Raw genomic sequence first — 22,375 nt, 5'->3', positions numbered from 1 at the left:
AAATAATGAAACATAGAGAACCGATAGTTATACAGCTGAAGATTTGTTATCGAGATGTGCGCCCTTATGGATTGCTGCATAATCAGATGTTAAGAACATCCTTCACAGTATACCTTAAAGACAAATGTGTGCTCAATGACAAACAAGATTTGAATCTGTAAGTTTCGCTTCGCTTATAAAACAGGTAATAATGTAACGTTTTCTTTTAATGGATGCTGAAGGCTCTTTAACGAACCACGATACGTGTAGCTACCAGTTATCAGGAAAAAAACACGTTTACAATTTTGTTACATTACATACTTTTGTATGTTTTCTAGGCCTAACGTGAGGCATTTTAATATTAAAAGAGAATTACGTGTGTTTATTATTTGTAAATCAAAAACAAGTTACAAATGGATCAGTTTGAACCGTGTTTTATTTTACTTTTCTTTTGGTTAATTCAGAATGTTATACTAGCTGTTATGTGTTTATTTTTGTGTTTGTTTTCTTTGTGTTTGTTTTTGTCGAATGAAAATTATTTCAGGAAGAACAGATAAACGGTATCTCTACGGTCAGAAGATGGAAAGAGCAAAACATGAAATCTAATATAACAGCCTTTTTCATGTTAATTGTTTAATAATTATTGAGGCCAATCTTAACACATTCCTCAATGTAAATAATAAAAAATAGAAGAATATAAATGATATTATTATCAAAAGTATAACTTACTTCTTCGTTGTTTATTGGTTTATCACTTTGCGTTTCTGATTTGATCCTAAGAAAAATACACCCGTCTATAAAGATGTATTAACGTCATAACTCACTTATCCGAGTTATAAATGTGATTACAATAAACGTACGTAATAGAGTTTCATAACTCAAAGGTATAGATTAGCTTGAGCAATCGCGTGGTAGATACGTAATCGATCTTTGCTAGAACTAATTTAAAAAAAACATGACTATTTACTTAAAAGGCTTGGTAAACACTTTTAATAGTCTGCGTATTATAGACCGAGACAATTTGTCCCCAAGTGATTGTGAATAATGACGAATTATACAAATTATGGTGCCTGACGCCAGAAAGCATTGCTATTCTTTACGTTGTTGTTGTTTATCTTCGTAAACAGAAATAAGCTTTAAAGTTTTTTAAAGTGCTAAGCGTCTAGAGTTTTAACCAAGGCGACATTTAGGGCATGGCGAAAAAAATCAAACAGAGCAAACACTTATCGCAAAAGGCCTTATTTTGGGAATATGTTTTCAACCTTTACTGGCAGTTTGTGTGACAATATGAGCAAAAATAAACAAACACATTTTTAGTTATTTTAGTGTGAAAACAGTGTAGACAATAGTGTAGCGTAGACCTTTGTAGCTTTGATAAAATTGAGATCTGTTAATTTCGGTTAAAGTTTGTTTCGTTGTTCTGTGTGTGTGATTGATGTATTAAATGAGTTAAATTATATATTAAATGTTGCAGTGGTATCATCGAAAGGCACCTGTTTATTCGATTTCATTACCAGGATACTGGAATATTAACCACATGGTAAGAATAGACCAAAGCAGGTAAAGTTTCACTACCAAGATACTGGACTGGTACATAGATAGTGTCTGTTCAGGCAGATAACTTTTCTCCCAAAAAAGTACTGCTCAATTACGCACATGGATATCATATGATCAGGCTGGTACTGAACACATTTATCATTGGTTCAGGCAGGTACATTAAACTACATCGGCGCTGGGCAGGTTTCCTATGTTAAGCATATGCTATGGAAAGTTCGTTTTATTTACCGGTTACTGTACTGTCTTAACAGGGTTCAAACTCAACGGGGTTTTAAGGGGTTTACACACGGGCTAAACAAAATGTAAACAAACGTTAAGAACTTTATTTTTGCAAATATCTCATGTTATTGATATTCATTTGAAAAAATCGTTAGTTTTTCTTGCAGTTCGTGCCAATATTTTTAGGTATAAGAATAAATTCTTGAATACGTCTGAAATCGGTGATAAAATATCACGTTGCGTGGAACCGTTACCAGCATAAGCATAACCGTATAAACGAATGCAGTACACACAGTAGTTTTAAACAAGAACACAGGCTAATTAAATAAAGTAATTCTGATGCATTTCACATTGTCATATGCAGCATACAAATCTGTCTGTTATGCTCTAGTTGAAATTCTTAAGAACAGTTGTTTAAAACTAGTTATTTAAAAAAAGCAACACTTACCGGCGTGTTTACATGCATTAACGTTTATTGGGAACCACACACTGTCACGTGATCTTGCACCTTGTTACTAGTAATTAATATACTCTTATCTCATATGGTCATAATAGGCTCGGGCAGGTCCGTTTTCACAACCGGGTTACTGGCCGGGTAAACACAAAATAAGCATTTCAGAGTCTGTTACATTTTCATTACTAGACGGGTAACCACAAGGCTGAGGCTGGTCCGTTTTCAATGCATGTTTTCTCAACAGGAACACACAAAGTGAGAATATGCTAAGGCGGGTACTTGGAACTACATAGGCCGTGCTCTAGACAAGCCGCAATTATGGTTCGTAAAAACGATTTTAAATTCAAGTAACCAAGTTTGACTTTCATTGTATATTTTCATATTGATTGATGTCTTTTAATTCTTTTTGCAATCGCATTTGCTTTCGTAGTTCTGTATGTGAGAAGTTGAGTACCTGAGGTTAGGCATTTTTAACCATCGCTTTAAACTGTCCCATATAATAAATTTTGACATGACCGCTTTCTGATTCTGTTGGCGTTCATTGTTAAACGTTCTTGTATAGTTAAGCGCCATTATCGTCATATGGCGAAATAAATATTTAAAGGGATGATAGCCGTGCTCAAAAGGCTTTTAAACGAACACGTCAATTATGTATAAACTTCGATGGGTCAGATTTGTTATCCGAAATATCACTGTATCTTTATGTTCTTATTATTTGTATGGGCTTGTGTTATAGATAGATTAATATATTAATAAATATAGGACTCATTTAATTGAAGAAACAAAAGTTGCTTCAAATTAGTCCAATATTCGATACAAAAGTGTTAGAATCATTCACCGATATTTAATTCAATTCATTTGATTTTAATCTAAATGGTTGCAACACGATTGAGCAACCTTTCAAAATGTCTATCATTTACGCACAACGTAAACATGAGTCACGTCACAATAAGATGCACGATTTCTTACCTAAATATATTGGCAATTTAATAGAAGTTTGTACGAAAGTTTAACATATACTTTTTAGTTAATGCGTATAAAAGCACGGTAAAGTGTTTTGCTGCGATACAATATCGGAACGTCCAAAGGAAGAACAAAATTCAGTTGAAAAAGGAAAATAAATTAACGCTGATAAACACACATAACTCGGGGCGTAATACAAATTACTGAACATGAACTGAGACACGCGTTAGATAGACATAAAGAGTCGCTAATATAAAAGTATGAAACATTTTAATAACTGCTAAAATTAACAAGATTCATAAACACTTAACATCAAACAAAGAACTTAAAACGTTATTCATTTAATACTTCTTAATAATTGTTAAAACATTTATACATCTAATGACTTTCATCTCAGTTCTTTTAGCAATTCCTTTTGCGCAACAAATTGAATTGTATACATCATAGTTCAGTAAACTTGAAAAAAATGCCTTGCTTTTCTGTAGAAATATGTTCGTCAACTTTAACGATATCATTTGATTCTAGATACAATGTATATTCTGTTAAATATGTTTTCTGTTTTGTTTATTAACATTAATAGTATGTGTCACGTAAAATACCAAAATAATATTTAACTACAAAACACTATTTTAGGGAATGAAACAATAGAATAAACCTTGAAATCAACACGATCCATAAACTTCAAACATCAACAATAAGTAATTTGAGACATTATTCCTGACTTCGTAATGATTGTTTAAGAAATAACAATAATGCCATTGTTCCACCTGAACCTTTGAAAAACAGAACAAAAAGCGATATCCAAGATGATGAAGGCAGTTTTTGTTCACACTTCTAGTTATGGTAACAATTGTTAGTTTTCCTTAGCGATTTGAATCTTATTTCTGTCTAGCTCTGATAATTTGAAAAAGCGCTTTCTTTTTCTTGTTGAAATGGGTTCATTTACTTTGCAGATAATATCATTTGGCCCTATCCACAGTATGTCATCTTTTATAGGCCACTTTAAACTATCTTTCACTTTTTTCCATGTTCCATGAATTTTATTTCAAATAACCCTTCATCTATATTTAAAACTTTCCCAATAAATGTTTCTCCATCATATTTCGCAGCGACGAAATCTTCTTTTGTAATCTCTTCTTCTACAGTATCGCACTCGTTTTCTCTGTCCGGATGTTGTGTGTAAGCTGGAACAAAATCTTCATTTTCAAAGGCGTCATTTTCGGCGGCTTTGTTTTGATAATCTTCTTCAGTCTTACTTAAGATCTCTTTTCTCCATCCACAAACGTTATTTTCTGACCAAATAAAGCCCTTGTCAGTAAGGCAGTTGCTGCAGGCACAAGTTGTATCTCTCACCATAACTTCGTGTTCATTAACACCAACAACAGCATGTACTTCAAGAGTCCCTTTTACTTTGTTAAGATGCTTTTGGCGGACGTCGTTCTTCTCTTTTGCTTCTTCATACTCTGTTCTCTCGATGAATTCATACTTGATCTTACTGTCTAATTTCAAACCCCATTCATAGAAATCTTTTCCATTTGTGATGTTTACCTTTCCCGAATTTAAAGCTGTTTCTGCGGTCCGTTTAACCACACCCCCAATACCATCACAGGCCCCTTTACCATGGCCCGCCTCGAAGTAGTGCCAACTTGCTTGAACCCCGTACAATCGTGGATGATTTGCAACGGCATAAAAAAAGCATTTTTTTGCGATACTGTGAGACAGGGAGTCAGTCCAGTAATGAATGAATTTTACACCTGGATGAACTCCCTTTACCCACTGCAAAACCTTAACCAGTATCGCCAGAACCATGGACAAATTATGATTCAAGACCTCTGATACTACAACCATGCTTAAGTGGGATATTATGCCATTGTTATAATACATAACTACTGGATGCAATGTTACTGACTCTTGGTTCCAATACGCACTTTGTATCTCTTCCATTCCTTTATGCCATAGTTTTCGGCAAAATCCATTTGCACCAATACATGATCTTTCTTTTCAGCAAGACTCATTTTCATTTGCTTGAATGCTTGATACTGTTCAGTTACCTTGCGAGCATGCTCCTTGAATACTTCAAATTCACAAACGGCAGTTTCCATGAACTCTTCTTTATTCTGATCTACGTCTAGCAATTTGGTCCTAAATTTTCCATCATCACACTTGACTCGTTTCCATTGCTTGAAACATATTTGCTGTTCTTGGATCGATGTTACCTTATCTCTAAACTCTTCTACAGTTGTTGTTTCCGAAAAATTATCTGGACTTGTATTTGTACACCATGTCGCTTCAAACAATTTAGCCGTAAAGCAAAATTCTGATGTTTTGGGAACAAGCATGTAACCCTGGCAGCAAAATTCACCAAAGTAACATGTTTTGGCCTTGCCCGACAAAACGTGGCGAAACTTATTTTCTGATTCGGAAAATCTGCTTTGATATTTATGAATATGTTTCTAAGATAGTCATTCAAAACAAACTTTTGGACTCTCTCTTTCTTTTTCTTCTCTGATGTGCTCTTTTGCTTTCTTTGGAATTTCATTTTTACAACTAACGTTGAATCAGAACTTGTAACTTCTGCCATTTGTATATCATTTCCGGAAGTACTCGGGCGTGGCTCTTCTGATAAAACATTACCAGTGTTGTATTGCGTATTATTTCATTGGCATGATCAAACTTCTTGCTTGCACGATATACTGCCTGTTTTACTCGCAGTCATTCTCTCCTCTTTGCCGCCTCTTGTTTACTTAGCTTGCTCACGTTCGTATAATATTTTTTGTCCTTTTACTCTCCTTTTCCAGCCATTGAGAACCTCCTTCCGCTTTCTTCCTCTCTCTATATTCTTTCTGTCGCTGCGCGTGTGACTTAGCCATCTGCAAAATGTAAAGACACTTATTGTTAGTATTGTTTTTGTAGGTTCTTACCTTACACTTATGGATATTTGTTCAAATGTCATCAAACATGGTAATAACAATATTGCACACGTACGGACATTTATTCAAATGATATCAATCATGGCAATAACATTTTTGCATACTAAAATGTTTCAATGTAAAGTCGCTCCCTATACGACCGGTCTGTGTAATATTCAACTTAAGATATCAGTCCCTAATTATACTGCTTAATTTATAGGCAATCTTTACGAATATATGTGACAGACATTAATTATGTGTCTGGAGATATAGAATTACATGCACAGCGTTTTATGTACACGGACAATGTAATTGGACATAAAAATAATTATTTGGCATTCATATAGAGGTTACTGCCAGATTCTGTATTTTACGTGACTGAATATCTACTACTAGTCTAAATATCTAAATATCTAAATGTAGAATATGCATCGAATGATAAATGTATATCGAATGATAAATGTATACCTAAAACCGTATGCACCTTCTATCGCAGATATTTAGTAAATGTGATATCTTCTGAACAATCCCCATATTTGAGACACAGACAACATCGAAATAATATTTAAAAATGTGCTGTAGACAGGCCATCCCTAAATTATTTTAGAGCTGTTATATTTCTTAAATTTAAATCGAATAAATGTTTTCCATTTCTTGGATAAATACAAGGCAATGAAAAACAAATATTCATATTGAAAAATACCAATCTAACACACTTACGTCCTCATGAGTTACCCCATTTGCCACGATGAATTTTACGTGACAACAATGTGTTGTTTACGTGCCAATAGTAAGCGTGAAGAAATTTAATACTTTACTAGAAATCATTGCATATACATAAAAAATCAATATATCTTAAACCATCGACAAGTTAAAATAAAGTACTATAAGTAAGATTTTCCAGCAATCGCCGAAATTATACGGTCAATCAAATATCAGTCAAAAAACTTACCTAGAATAATCATAGATTCTCACAGTTCCACACAAACGAATCCTTAAGAAATGGCGATTTTCTAAAACAGATGACGTAAGCAAAGTGTCTATGACGTATTTATAATGACAGGGTAACATATATCGCTGTAGTTTTTATTTAAACCCTGTAAAGATTAAAATGCGTCACGTAAAGTTACAGTCACGTAAAATGTTTTTCATCCGTGCCATTGAAATGTGCAGGCCAACCATGATAGTCGACTAAAAATACTTTAATTTCTCGAACATAGATACAAGAGTAACATTTCAATGTTATATTAGATGACAGAAAACGAACACAAGTAAAGCTGTGCTCGTCACGTAAGGCTTCAGTGAAAAACGCAGACACTTTAAAAGAAATGAAAGCAAGTAACTTTAATTTTTTATTATTTCACTCTGTTTGGAATACATTTATCAACGTTATGCAATAAGATACTGTATTATATATAATAAATGTTTTTTCATATTGTGCTGAATGGTAGATACTGTGAGTGTTAAAAGTCGAATTCACGTTAAATACAGTGACCTTAGTACAAAATTAAATCATAAAAATCGAATGTTTGCAAGTGAACGGATAACTTTATATGATGTTTTTTATATTATCTCAAGACTACAGAGTTTAAATAAAAACCATACATGATGAAAGCAAACAAATTCAACTAGAATATCTCCATATAAATAAATGTGAATGAAGTTGTGACATGTGTTTTTTGCGTGGGGTGCACGTTTTGAAATAAAAATTTTTAGTCAAAACACTTCGATTGAAGCTTTATTATGTTTTATTTCCTTAAAATACAAGTTTCACCGGCCCTAGAATAATTAAACTGATATATTTCACTTCTTTAAAAGGTCACACAAGTTTGCAATTACCTTGTGACATGCTTTTGGTCGTTAATTTGAGAATGAGTGGCTGTACATGCCTGGGGCTAATCACACAAATTGACAGCTGTTAATGGCCTAATTAGGAGCATATGACAGGAAATACACAAGTGGATTGGAACTGTAAGGGGCTCATTTTTTTAAATCATATCTAGCCAGCCAGCTGGGGGGGCTTGAGCCCCCTAGTCCCCCACCTAAATACGCCTCTGGTTAGAGTACATTATTTATCTTTAATAAAATGCATCACTTAACCTACAAATTTATAAAAGTAAATGTACCGAAGTTACACAAGTCATGATACTAGAGTTGTTCAATAGCTCAATGGTTCAATAGTTCAATATCCTGTTATATTGTTCGATTTACAGTTCAGTACTGATGGAAGTAAACGAGCCGTTTTTTTTTTGCAGATGACTTTGTTAATAATATATTTTATTTTTCACCTAACACATAACAAACAGCTTAAAATGCTGCTTCTGTCAATTTAGAAAACAGCGCAATTAATTTATTGAGTGACCCAGTACTCTTGTTCAAAATTTGACTGGTTGCGAATTCATTTAATATACGTTTTTTACATCAATTACTAAATTATGAAATTGTTAATTTATTTTTTTACTTACAATTGCTGAGTGTAAAGTGGAAGTTGATTTTTGCACCAAAAAAGCAAAAACACAACAAACAACAACACACACATGTTTTATCGGCTTGTTCACCTCGTTTTAGTGCTGTGAGTAAACTCCATTGATTGTGCATCGTGATAACAATCAAACGGAATACCATCACAAGCCAGACTTTAGTTCAGTGTAATGTTTTAAAAACAACTTGATAATTCTATTTTCACTGATGTCAAATCTTATATGAAATATTTAAACTGTTCATCATAAATGTTCCATTTTAATGCGTTAAGATTTGTGTTGCGAACGGCGTAGATTACATCAAATGCATTCGAAAAATCGTACGATTTTTCTTGATATCATTAGTCGTTTAATCCTTTCCAAATAGGGTCCTATTATAAACAAGTGTACACGGGGACATGCACGATGATTTAGTGTAATGTAACCTTTGTTTTTTATTTTTGTAATGTATTGTTTGTTTTCAATCGATTGCATTGCATATCAAAGTTTATAGCAAATCATAATGTGAATTAGTACTGTGTGAGTACCAACTCTGATACCAAATAGAAGCTTTTAAAAAAGAAAGCAAACAAGCACATAACCGATTAAAAGTCGTTATTCGTCATTTTAATATGTTAATATGAAATGTGATGAATATATAACAGCTTCTGTTAAAACTTGACCTTACAAAAACAAGTACAAGAAAATTTATTGGCGAAAGAAACACAAAACAAGCTTATAAAAATAATATACCCTAACCAATACAAGATGTTGTTATTTATCAATTTGATATGCAACACTCACATCAGATAAATATAGAAAAACATCATTTGAAACATAACTTACATACAATTTGTAAAGGTGAATTTATTTGCGAAAGAATAATTCGATTCAGTTAGTAATTCTTCGGGCACACCCAACTGAGTTTAGCGGAACAGACGCCCACCCCGTTGCGGTCTGACCGGCCCGTGATGACCCTGTTGAGAGCTATGTAGATATCCTCGTTAACGCCTCCGCTGCCCAGATCAGTCTGGCCGTTCAGGGCAAACAAGCATTTGTGACACAGGATCTGATTGAGGCCGTTGTTGTTGGTAATGCGCACGTGCTCGTTGCTAATGAAGAGGGTCGTGCGATTCACTGAACCGAGACGCACAGCATCCGTATAGGTGTCGAGAAGCTTATTCGGTACGTCGGGACAATTGTCGCTCGCTCTGACATGGACGCTCGGGTATACGGCCTCTACCTCAGCATCATTTGTTTGAGTATTGCCGTCTCCACCTAAAAATAAATAAAATATATTGATATATGTTGAAGTTGTTTTAATGGTTAACGATGGAAATAAAAATTCATTTAATTTGTGAAAATAACGTGTTTTTTTAAACCTTATTTTCTCTTAATAAAAACAGTAAAATGTTTTATTATGAATGGCTGCAAAATTCGGTTTTGGCATAACAATGTTTTATTGCCAAAGAGGGCAAATGTTGCAGATATTAAGGGGAATAACTCTGCTGCGTCTGAAGCGCATCAGTAAATCATCGCTCGTGTGTAATATACTCTCAAACAGTAAAGTCAAAGTCATTTACGATGGGAACATAGTGTTGAGATATGGAGACAAGTTATAGCTTTAAGGGCAAATGTTTAATAATTGATTGGCTTATACTCAACAAATACTACCGATGCATGGCTGCGTTTAGAAAAAAAATAGGACCCGAAATTAGAAATATTTGCACACACATATTCATATTTCGATCGTGATATAAAATATATGAAATATTTATGAACATACTGAAACCGTCGTTGCTGACACTGTCTCCAATGTTGAACAGGAACCCTGAACGGCTATTGGGGCTGAGGTCAAGGTCGACCCGCAGCATGCGTCGTCCACAGAGAGGATAGCTTACACAGCCGCTTATACATTCCGGCAGCTTAGTGAAGCTGACCTAAAACAGGCGCAACAAGATAAATATTTTGACGCAAAACTGCACGTTTAATTAGTTTAATACGGGTTAACAGAAATGCTGTAATGTGGGCGCTAAAATGCACAGACTATCACCAACATGAACAATAAGCTCAAGTTTACTTTCAGAAGGGCTCTCAAGCTGCATTCTCCATTTGAAACGCCCTCGGGCTTCTTTAGCACCTCGACCACGCCGCCGTCACTGACAAAGACGCCGCCGTTCCGTAGATCCACTGTAGTTGACCCGGGTGAGCAGCATGGGACAGGCTCAATTGCGTTTAGAGACTTGTCAATCGGCTCGAGCACTAAAGCCTTCTCTGCCAATACGGCGTCACCTTAAGTTATAAATACGTTCGTATATGGTATTTGAATGCATGCGTCTTCAGAAGAATCTGTGTTTTATTGTTGAACGATTTTTAAAATGCGAGTTTAACACATTTATGCCTAGTGGACTCTCCCATCCTTCTAAATTGGATCAATTTATTTCCAAAATTAGGGATATCAAGTATATATATTTATATATTTAAAATATTTCTTACAGAAATTCATTTAAGAAAACAGCGCAGACCCTAATAAGACGCCGCATCATGCGGCGTCTCATCTGGGTCTACGCTGATTGCTAATGCCAATGTTTTATTTCTAGACGCTAGGCATAAATGGGTTTACGAAAATGGGCGATGGCACTTAAGTCTATTCAAAATTACTGCGCCCGTTGCATAGTACGTTTTAAGAAGTTTCCTGCATCTTAAAATACTTACATTTCAATATTTAACTTGGATTCAAATTATATAATTGTCAAGTTTTTATTTGAATATATTTTTTATTTATCAAAGATAAAATACAATTGATTTAATTTGACCATTTCATAACTTAATTGTACAACAATTCATATTGAATTTGATTTCTGAATCAAAACATGGTATATGATGGTTAACTGAATTTCAATGGTTATGTTTTGACTCTTTATTTTCTCATCTGTGATTTTTCACATACTCAGACGCGAATTGATGAGGTATTATATATTTACCAAAATGTGCAAAATGTAATTATATTCATTATACGTACATGTACAAATAATGTTTTTCGCAAACTGAACAAAGATCATTTCAAAAGCAACGATTTTTGTCAATATTTTAACGGATTTTAGAGAATTCATGAAAATCAACAACAAAACATGTTTTATGATTTTTTTGCGAATTCATATGACACTAAAATAATTTAAGCGATATATTGTCATTATATTGACTCGTGAAACAACTAAATTAAGTTACTCATGACAGTGTATGATTTCGTTTAGACTATTCACCTTTATATTAAAAGAAGAGCCCGAAAAAAGGAGATTGTTTTCTTCATAACAAACCAACCGAATAATAATATTTAGTTATGTTGTCAGACGGAGGACATATGTCCGCTAAAGCACAGCATGAATGCATTTTATAAATGGTAATGGGATAAATATGGGTACAAAATTAACCCATTTTTGCCTAGCGTCTAGAAAAAAAGGCCTTGACAAACAGCGTTTTTTGTAAATAAATTGATCCAATTTAGAAAGATGGGAGGCTCCACTAGGCTTAAATGGGTTAAAACTAACACATGCAATCAGAAGCAGCATTTTCCGAATTTATTTGTTTGAGCTTCACATAAAAGAATTGGTTCGTGAATATTCCAAACTACAACTGCGTCACTTTTATTGTTTTCATCGTTTCGCTTTTTCCGAAGAATGGATTATTGATAATATCAATAAATTTCACTGTGATATAATGTTTAATATAAAGCTGTACTTCCACATGGCTTCAATTTAAGTAAATGTGAATTACAATTAGCGATTTACAGAGCATCTATAATATGTTTAACTTTAACTCTATCGTTTTTTAAACCAATATTTTAGTTGGCTGCATGGAAAGATGATATTTACATCAGCTACACGGGTCAGCCAGGCGAAGGGGTGAACGGTCGATGTATTTATCAGTCCGTTGTAAATAAGCTTTCCGCTTCGTGGGTCGCTGGTGGATCATAGCAATCTCTCATTGACACTTATTTGTTCAGTATTTTAACCCAGTTAAGCCTAGTGGACTCTCCCATGCTTCGAAATTGGATCTTTTTTTTCCCAAAATTAGGGATGTCTTGTATATTTATTTCTATATTTAGAATAGTTCTTACATAAATTCCTTTAAGCAAACAGCGCAGACCCTGGTGAGATGCCGCATTATGCGGCGTCTCATCTGGGTCTACGCTGTTTGCCAAGGCATTTTTTTCTAGACGCTAGGCATACATGGGTTCAAAACATTTTGTATATGAATCTATAGCTAGTTTGCCTCTTAGCCTTTGTATTTTAGTGTCTCTTTTGATATCCTGATTGGTGTTGATGTTTTATATATTCGATGATTAACCTTATATTTTGGTGCTATGATTATTACATGCTTAATCTTTGAACAAAATCAAAATGTAATGTCACGCTCAACCCGACTGATGCATGAAATAAAACGCTTTTGATCTGAGTCCCAATACATGCAATTGCAGAAAGCATAGTCTATTATTTTCAGGGTTACAGCAAGGGATTAGATTATACTTTAGCCACAGTGAGAAAGTATTGTTAATCCATTATCTATCGGTTTTGAACACTGATTAACCGGAAAAAAAACATAAATAAAATTTTAGTCTATAGCCTCTTACTTTGTTCAGTGTAATCGTCTAGGCGTTGAACTTCAATCAAGTGTTCCAGTAAGTCCTCGAGTTGTTCTTCTCTTTTCTCTTCCAATGCCTTTTGAACGCCCTTTCTGGTCAAAGCCCCTTCTAATGCCCAGAAAAGGACACATACGTAGACAGCAGCGATAAGGACTCTCATCTTTGCCCTAATTGTCACTATTGACAACAATACGATTTGAATTAACGACTATGTTCGAAGTAAAAGATAGCATAGTTTATAAAAGAAACGATTTATTGGTAAATGTAAAACCAGAAATATCTTTAAAAAAAAGATATACGCCGTTGATTGTGGTTGGATTTGGTGAAAGGTAAAGAGTTCAATGAATGAGATCCAAGATAGCGAATGTCTTTTTCAGTGCAGTTCTTAGCTGCATCACACACAGTACGGTATGTTACGCGGAGTTTTCGCGGCTTAATTTACATTACTAAATATTGCTGGTCATAAACCTATAGATACAAAACAGAATACCAAAAGAAAAACGGAAGATAAATTAAAACATTAAGTCAACCGGCCACGCGGGAAGTATCCGTACATATTTTAAATACTCATACGCGCGTTCTTCGAACAAACCTGTTTTAGTGGTTTGTCGATTATTAACAATATCAAGAATCATCGCGCTCATGGTTAATACATAAGTCACTAGGTGTAATAATTCTTGTTAAATTAATCAAAAATATTATTTATCATGATATTGTTGAAAACACATTAAGAATCTAGTATTGACATGCCATAATTATATCGCTGAATATTTTCATGTAACATATTTCTGGTAAAAATAAAATTCCACAGTCCAGGGTATACGCCAGATTCTTGAGTCAGATAGACTTCAGCGCTTATCAGCAATACAATAATGGTTTGTAGCTGTTTATGAGATAGCATACTGAGATTGACCCTTTGAGAAGGTTAACCCGAGAAAAAGTGATACATGTATATTGCTGCTGACCACACGTCTTTTAGATAACCCAAACACTTCACCTAGTTCACGCGATAACGATTATTTCACTGACCGCGATTTGACCCTGATACTGGCGCTAGCAATCCTCTGAAAATAAAAGGTGCACGCGCAAACTGCGTTGATGTCGAGAGTTGAGTGTAAAACTGTTCTATCTATCAAGCCTTTTCATTAGAGATACAATTGTTTCATGCAGTAAAACAGTGTTACAAAGACCCGTCCATGTTTCCAATGTTCTGGTGGTATGTTAAAATCAGCCATTTGAATAAATGAAGTGTATTCATTCGTATCTAGCGGCGGGAAATTTTATTTGAATTCTATTGGACACTTACAAAGGTCAGGTAAGGTGAAAAGCTGGCTTATACAGCTATGCCGAATAATCATTGCAGTAGTTAATCATATGAGTAAGAATACACCTTACTTTATTAGCTAACATTGAAGAATACAACTTTGTTTTGATTTTCGACATACATGTCAATAACAACATAATTGTACATATTAATAAATATAATAAATTTCGTAAGTTACATATACACTTGAGTATTATATGCATTCATTATTAATGCACAAACAATTTATTAAGGTATACACTTACAGTGCTATCACTATGTGCTTTAACATCAATATGCTTATGCTTCATATCGTTATCAGAAAATAGATTTTTGGGAAGAAGCTATAGTCATTTTGTAAAGATTGAACAGAGGGGTGGTGGTGGGGGGGGGGGAACAAGTTAAAATATAAAAGGAGATGGAAAATGATTTAAAAACTTCAAAATACACTCTATGTTTATTACTTTAGAGAAAAACGCACTGTGCGTGCGCGTGAATTTCGCACTAGTGTTTGGTACTTATAAGATTAACCCATGTATGCCTAAGGAACTCTCCCATCCTTCTAAATTTGATCATTTGTTTCCAAAATTAGGGATGTCTAGTAAAATTTATTTTTCTATATATAGCATTTTCTTACAGAAATTCCTGTAAGCAAACAGCGCAGACCAGATGAGACGACGCATCATGCGGCGTCTCATCTGGGTCTTCGCTGTTTGCCAAGGCCTTTTTCTAGACGCTAGGCATAAATGGTTTAACTAAACATGAGAAAAGCGGAAGGAGAAAAAATAAACAATACTGAAATAAGAAGTCATCATAATACTAAGAATACAACTTGCATAAATGACTATTATTGTATAAGGGCGTTAAAAATACGACTTCAATAAGTAACAATAGTTATAGTGAGTGATAATACGGAAAGGGAAACTACTTTTGTAAAATAAATGCAGTTCATTACTGTATTTACGAATACGGCTCATACAAAAAGCTTTAATTGGTGTAAGTCATCCTGTAGTTAAAAACGCCTTATATAGGTAACGTTAGATGCAGTTACTTATCCTTTAGGTGATAACATAATTTGCATAGCTATCTATCCTTGTAGTTTATTGCATTTTTACATAAAACTATCAAATTATAGTTCAAATATGTGCAAAAGACACACAATTCCTCCATATTTGACATATACTCTTGTATTTTTCTGTAACAAGCATACAAACACATTTATCTCTTATTTAAAAATTGAGTAAAAAACGCATAAGGTTCTTACCTGAGTAGTTCAATCTCTGAAAGTCACTGAAGTATGCAGGTTACCTACCAGTGTTGGGTATATATAACAGTTGACATCCAATTATGCCTCATGACGAACTTTCACCCGTATTCAATCGCTAGCTAGGCAACATCAGTACTTCTTTTCGCATGACAGAGGCTTATCATCAATGTGGTTAAAAATACTCATTGGTGAATAGGCTGGGTAACTATAGTGGTAGCGTCATCACAATTTTGTGGTTTTTATCCGGGTTGGTACAACAACGCCTACGCGTTACTGGTATTAAAGATATATAAATATATTTTATTGGTTATTTTATGGAGCGGAAGACGTAAAGGACTGTAAGTAGATGGTTTTCACCCACAATTATGTCAATTTACAATACTTTATCCGAATATTTACATTTAACTTGTAATCAAAATAGGAATGCAAAAAATATATTTTTATAAAGTAATAAAACACAATCGACGTCATATGATTTCAAAATACTGGATGATGCGGGAATTTGCAATACATGTTCAACAATTGGTTTATTCGAACATTATTACAACGTTCGAACACAAATTGGTGAAGTTCTTAAGGGGTTTAGGCCCCTATTTCTGGTTTTCCTCAAGAAGCGGGCTCAATAATATCAGTATGAAACATGGATTTCATTTATAAAAACATGGTTTATAACCAGATTATAACAACATATTGGTATTCACTTCTTTCATCAGTTGAATGTTTGATAAAACCTTATGACATCGGGACATTATTTTGGCATACTTGCATTAGTAGCACTGTTAGCAATTTAGTATTAAAATATGTAGACAAAAAGGTGTGTATTTGTATGTGTTAACAACAAGATATTGACGCTTTGACGCTTTTGTTGTGTTTTTGAAAACGAATATGCTAGGATCGTAAATACTCGCTTAAATAGTGGAACCGTACGCAGAGGATATGTCTTTTCAATATCAAATCTTAAATCCCCTTACAGCAGGGAAATGATTCGTAGAAAACTCATAGAACCGGAACAACCTGACAACGATTCGCGTGCCCACCCTAAACGGATGCTGCGTATAAAGTTTAATAGAATTCGGATAATACGTCTATACGATCTGCCGTTGACGCTAAAAATTACATAATAATAATAATAATAATAATAATAATAATAATAATAATAATAATAATAATAATAATAATACAAATACTCCCTGAAAATCTGTGTAATGAAGTGAATCGTTGCGCATTTCCATCATGTTACGCCCCTTCACATTAAGTTTAATAAACTCAAAGTATTAATCATGATACAAAACATTATTAGATCCATTATAAAAAGTACAGCTATAAAGTTATTAATATAATTAAGACAATAGTCATAGAAAACATTATGGAGCTTATATGTTTTATTTTATTTAATTCTGAACCGACTAGGATCCGGTGATTTAATTGATGAATCATTTTTAAAAATAAAGCGCGGTAACGTAGTTCCATTAGAAACGCTTCAATGTGGGAACAAATATCAAGAAGAATTTCAATTAACAAAAAATTAATGTGAAAATCTACAAAAAATTATGTTCATTTATGTCACAATTGAGGTTGAATGTAATCACACTTTCACTTTTTTATGAATTTCTGTAGTAACGTTACGTGTAACTAAATGAAATTATTCTCGTTGTGTGTGTGTGTGTGTGATTTAGTGCGAAAACGCACGGGTTTCTCGTTTTAGGGTTTATATGATTTGCAAAACTATTGAGTCGCCATTCGAGATGCGTATTTGACAGGCACAAGGTATGGACAAGGAGAGCGAAAGGGTGATAAACCCGCCCGCACGTACTTAATAAACATGTGAATGTATAAATACTTGGTTACATTACTTTTACGTTTGTAATATTGCAATTATAAAGTCGATATTAAGTTTATTTTCGATTCGGTTTTTTAGTCCATGTCATCTGTGAGATGGGATCTTAACACGAACCGATTCCTTTACCGCGAAAGTCATTTAAGTGTAATTTCATGTCAGTCTTAAGCAGCAAAGTTTTCTTGATTATGTTGTTACATCGTTTACTTCATATTGTGTTTCAATGTTAATTTTAATTTTAAGTTATGTGTACAGTATCATATTTTAAACTCTCACCTGGAGATATTTCTTCGTGCATATTTATTAAAATCTTAGTATGTTAGTCATTGTTATCAATTTTTGTTTTGTTATGTAATGACCGTTTAATTTAACAAGTTATTCTTATTTTCTATATTTTAAAACGATTACTTTCTCTTTTCGTTTTGGTTTGACTGGTTAGATGTGGATCTCGGTTTAATACAGCTGTTGCAAAAGTTCGTAAAATATGCAAATATATATATATATATTAACCAAATACTTATGATTTATCGACACTCTTTTTAAAAATTAGTGTATGGATGTTATGGTTTGAGTGATAAGTTTGTTTCTTGTTGATGTCCGGCATGCGCACGGGATGCTTTTGATGTTTGTTTGTTATGTTTATTTGCGCAATGATATTGATCATGTGTTAGTTACATGTTTTGCTAAAGAATACTTAATGTTTACAACATAGTTATAGCTGCTTATTAGTAGATTTCTCTAAAATTAGATGTTTCGGAAGGTGACATCGGTCTTAAGCCATGGGTCCTCATACACACCCCTGCAATTAATAGAAAAAAGAAAGAAAATAAAAATAAGCAGTAGGGTTGCGTATCCCGCTCGCGGTTTTACCTGAATCGTTCATTACTACCGATTATTGTATGTGAAGTCATGTACACTTTTCTCGATTGGTGGTGGTGGATAAATCTTGCAAACAATCGCAGCTTCTTTAAACAAAAATAATTATTCAAACCTTTACTATTGATTTCAGGTTTAAACTTACCGTCTGATTTGTATGAAAAAATGCACTATTCACATGCCACACATGTGCATGTTTAAGTATACATAACGACATGTTCTACACAGTTTAATTAGTATCGTTTCAGTTCGTGTGTTCGTGTAAGTTACATATTCAGCTGAAAGGATAAACTAAACGAGCCCAACTATCGCACTGTGAAGACTGAGTAGCTACGAGTTGTTGTTCACGTGTGCAATGTCACGTAAATGCATCGCAAAGTTAAAATGGCAAACCATATAGATATATTTTTGGTTTCTTTTTTATTTTAAAAATACACACTACAAGTCTATATGTCTAAAGAAATATTGTTGTGATATACAAAAGCAGTATATACCTATAATTCGCCATGGCCATTTTCAGGCGTTAGCAAGGTTGCACCACTTAAAAGATTAATGCACGAACTAGCAAGTATAGACATATTTATAGCGCATAACAATATACGTCTATTCAATAATTCTTTGGGAAAGATTGCTTAGAGAGTTTAAAGTAAATAAACAAAAATAAAAATATTTGCTTGGTCAATAAATGTCATACCTGAATGAACATTCTATGAATGAAAAACAACATGCTACAACTAATCGCGGCTCCACAAGTGTAAGGTTAAGCGTCCTCGTCCTTTTTTATGACCTACAAACTAGACATAAAGCGCACATCGATTACATCTTTATGAGTCGCGTTCTGAGAAAACTGGGCATAATGCATGTTCGTAAAGTGTCGTCCCAGATTAGCCTGTGCGGTCCGCACAGGCTAATCAGGGACGACACTTTACGCCTAAATTTGATTTTTGCTAAGAAGAGACTTCATTTAAACGAAAAATGTCATAAAAGCGGAAAGTGTCGTCCCTGAGTGGCCTATGCGGATTGCACAGGCTAATCGTGGACGACACTTTACGAACATGCATTAAGCCCAGTTTTCTCAGAACACGACACATAAATTTATCTAGATTATCATTCATGTCAGTTGTAACATGATAATATTTATTTCAGAACTGCTTCACATCATGATTTTTGAATTTCAAACCAACTTAAAACAGAAGTTAGCGGGGTGAATTAACTTATTCCAGATTCTAACGAAACGGACTAACAAAACCTAAAAACTGTTCGATAAATTTCTAATACGATTTTTTAAGCTTTTTGTTTTTCTTCTGGCATGTATAACAACATCTTACAGCCTAAGGACACACACAAAAAGTCAGAATAATTGGTATCGCCTAAATTTGAAAGGTACCGGTACGCAGTTTCATATTAATGCAGCCTAATCAGCTTACGGCATTGCTGAACGGCAGTCATTAATCCGAAACGTACAGCATGACCGACTGAATCTAAAAGCTGTCAACTAGATTAAAAATGGAGTACTTTAACATCGCTTAATTAGGCACGTGAAGGTACTCTTAAGTATTGGACCTCAGTGTCCTTAATAACTCCATCTGGATGTGAACTTTAATAGAATAAACACATCAATGTCAGCGGCAACGCTGTGATTAGATTCAAATACTTTTCACATTATTTATACAACGTTCTGTTTCTCTATTTGTTTGTTGATAGCCCACAAGTTGTCGCGTAGTTAGCGCGCTTTTGGTGATATTTATTATTTAAAACAAATGATATTGAAAAAATGATTTGTGAATGTCGATCCATTAAATCATAGGGTATAACACAACCAAAGTCAGCACCATGGCAGATTTGTTTGCAAACAGAGGAGAATAATTTGACTGCACAGGGCCGTACAAAGGAATTTTTGACGGGGGTGGGAGCGAACCGGTAAGGGTGCGGTAGAGGTCTCCCCGCCCGATTTCTTTTTGAATTTGGCACGTTTCAATGTGAATTATAATGCTTCACAAACTTATTTTGTGATATTTATTTCAGGAATATAACAAGTAAATCAGAACCTTTCTGAAGTCTAAAGCTTTAAACATTGGTGTGAAATTCACACTTATGTTTATAGCTTTAGATTATAGGAATGTGTGATGTTTGGTGCAGAAGAAAAGCACACTTCGAATATCAAAAACCTTTATTAAGAAGTGTATCATAAAGGATGACTGACATATAACCATTAAAGTATATTATCTTTGAATTCTGATCTACTCTAAAGTTTTAAAGTAAAGTCATAATAAAATGTTTATCATCTACTACGCTGTTTTACTTTTACCATCATCAACGCACATACGATAAACAAACAAACAAGCACAATCGTCTACAACTCCGACATTAGATTGGTCTTTGAAATTTTCTATATTTATAACCGTTTTCCGGAGGAGGGGTACATTATTGGGCTCATTTTTGGTATGTGAGTCTACCTACATGACCTACAGATGAATTGTGAAGTTTGTTCCGGTTCATTGATTTTTTGCGAAGTTATGGGCATTGGACTTAGATAAAGAAACTTCATGTTAAAAAAAACACGATTATCAATATCTCCTCTCTAATTGCTCCCAACATAATTTGTTTTGCAATCTCCTGTATCAGTTGCCTCCATTCGCTGCTTCTCTTTCATTGGCTAATCAAAAGACGTGTAACATCAACCGTCGATAGATGAAGCATTAAAGTCACTATCACGTTCACCAAATACATACGGCTACTGTATTATGCTATATAAAAACATTCGACAACAAGTAGTACGATGGTTAATTACAATAGGAAGACCCTAAAAACAAGTAACGTTGATGAAAAACGTTATATTACAAGCATTCGGCAAGTATTAAGCATCTAAATATCTAAATATCGTTCCACGATGTAATCTACTTTCGCTTTCGAGTCAGGATCGGATTCATTTGGGTTAAGTTCGTTTTTTAATAATTTATACAAGCCATTTTCGCATTCGCTAAGTTCCAGTTACCCAGAAATCATTTTGATTTCACAGAATGATTATTCATGAGAGCTACGTCATGCTTCCGACGCTTACCGTATCCAATCTCGTGTTCGCCCGTTAATGTTCGGATATTTCACGGGAGATATAAATGGAATTATTTGTGGCCACAAAAAATAAAAACGAGCATTTTGTATCTCGTTAAATCAATTCTACCAGACAACATCTAACGTTGAAATTTTGCTGAAAGGAATATTGATTTTTTTATGGGTTAGCTTTACTTAACGAAATATTCGATATTTTTGAGCGTGATTGTTACTTTAAGGGTCACAGGGGTAATTGATTGATCGGGGATGTATGTACAAGGCGATAAGAAAACATTTCCTAGGGGTTTATCTCTACTGGCGAGAGCTAATCCCCTTGTTTATCAGGGACAATAAAACACATCTGCTATTTTGTATTGAGGAAATGTGTACTGTGGGCCCTTTCATGAGAGAACAATTTGCAGAAGGTCCGTTATTTAAAAAAAATCCTAACTCAACAGCCAGCTTAGGGGTGGGGGGCCCCAGCGCCCATGGTTAGGGTTCAGGCCTGCTGCATATGATTCAGCATCAACAAGGAATCATACATTTATTTAATCGAGTTGGATACAATAAGAAAATTGTCAAAGTTAAAGATGCAGTTATATATTTTAATATTTTAATAGATTTTTCTTCACCCGACAGCAGTAATGGCTAAATTTATTGAGTATAACACAATAATTAATCTTTTCTGATTTCGATATTGTGTCACGTTTGTAAATTTTGACGGTACCCAAAAATATCATTATCAAGTTAGCCAAAGAAAATTAAACTTCGCTGTTGACATTATAGGAAGATAACAACCGAAGAGAGACAAAGGGGAATCACTGTTACAGGAATGTAATTTGTAAAATATTGGAAAACA

General features: G+C 34.1%; 1 protein-coding gene across 1 annotated transcript; it reads right to left on the bottom strand.

The window, feature by feature from the left end:
- Positions 1–9,257: 9,257 nt before the first annotated feature.
- Positions 9,258–13,397, bottom strand: LOC127866293 (uncharacterized). Its single transcript, XM_052406754.1, has 4 exons — positions 13,171–13,397; positions 10,621–10,832; positions 10,327–10,480; positions 9,258–9,818 (listed from the first exon to the last, which is right to left on the bottom strand). The coding sequence occupies exons 1-4, from the start codon at positions 13,340–13,342 to the stop codon at positions 9,436–9,438; spliced, it is 921 nt and encodes a 306-aa protein (XP_052262714.1). The 5' UTR covers positions 13,343–13,397; the 3' UTR covers positions 9,258–9,435.
- Positions 13,398–22,375: the final 8,978 nt, after the last annotated feature.

Source organism: Dreissena polymorpha, chromosome 1, assembly GCF_020536995.1.
Source record: "Dreissena polymorpha isolate Duluth1 chromosome 1, UMN_Dpol_1.0, whole genome shotgun sequence".
In the NCBI taxonomy this organism is placed as follows: domain Eukaryota; kingdom Metazoa; phylum Mollusca; class Bivalvia; order Myida; family Dreissenidae; genus Dreissena; species Dreissena polymorpha.
The sequence above is the reverse complement of the archived record's forward strand: the minus strand, read 5'-3'. Positions and strand labels throughout refer to the sequence as shown.

What these genes read in the sequence shown, in the direction of transcription:
- LOC127866293 (XM_052406754.1), bottom strand. Translation starts at nt 13,342, where the DNA reads ATGAGAGTCCTTATCGCTGCTGTCTACGTATGTGTCCTTTTCTGGGCA. An exon ending in AGACGATTACACTGAACAAA is followed by an intron (nt 10,833 to 13,170) that starts GTAAGAGGCTAT and finishes TTATAACTTAAG; the next exon opens with GTGACGCCGTATTGGCAGAG. An exon ending in TGTCAGCAACGACGGTTTCA is followed by an intron (nt 9,819 to 10,326) that starts GTATGTTCATAA and finishes ATTTATTTTTAG; the next exon opens with GTGGAGACGGCAATACTCAA.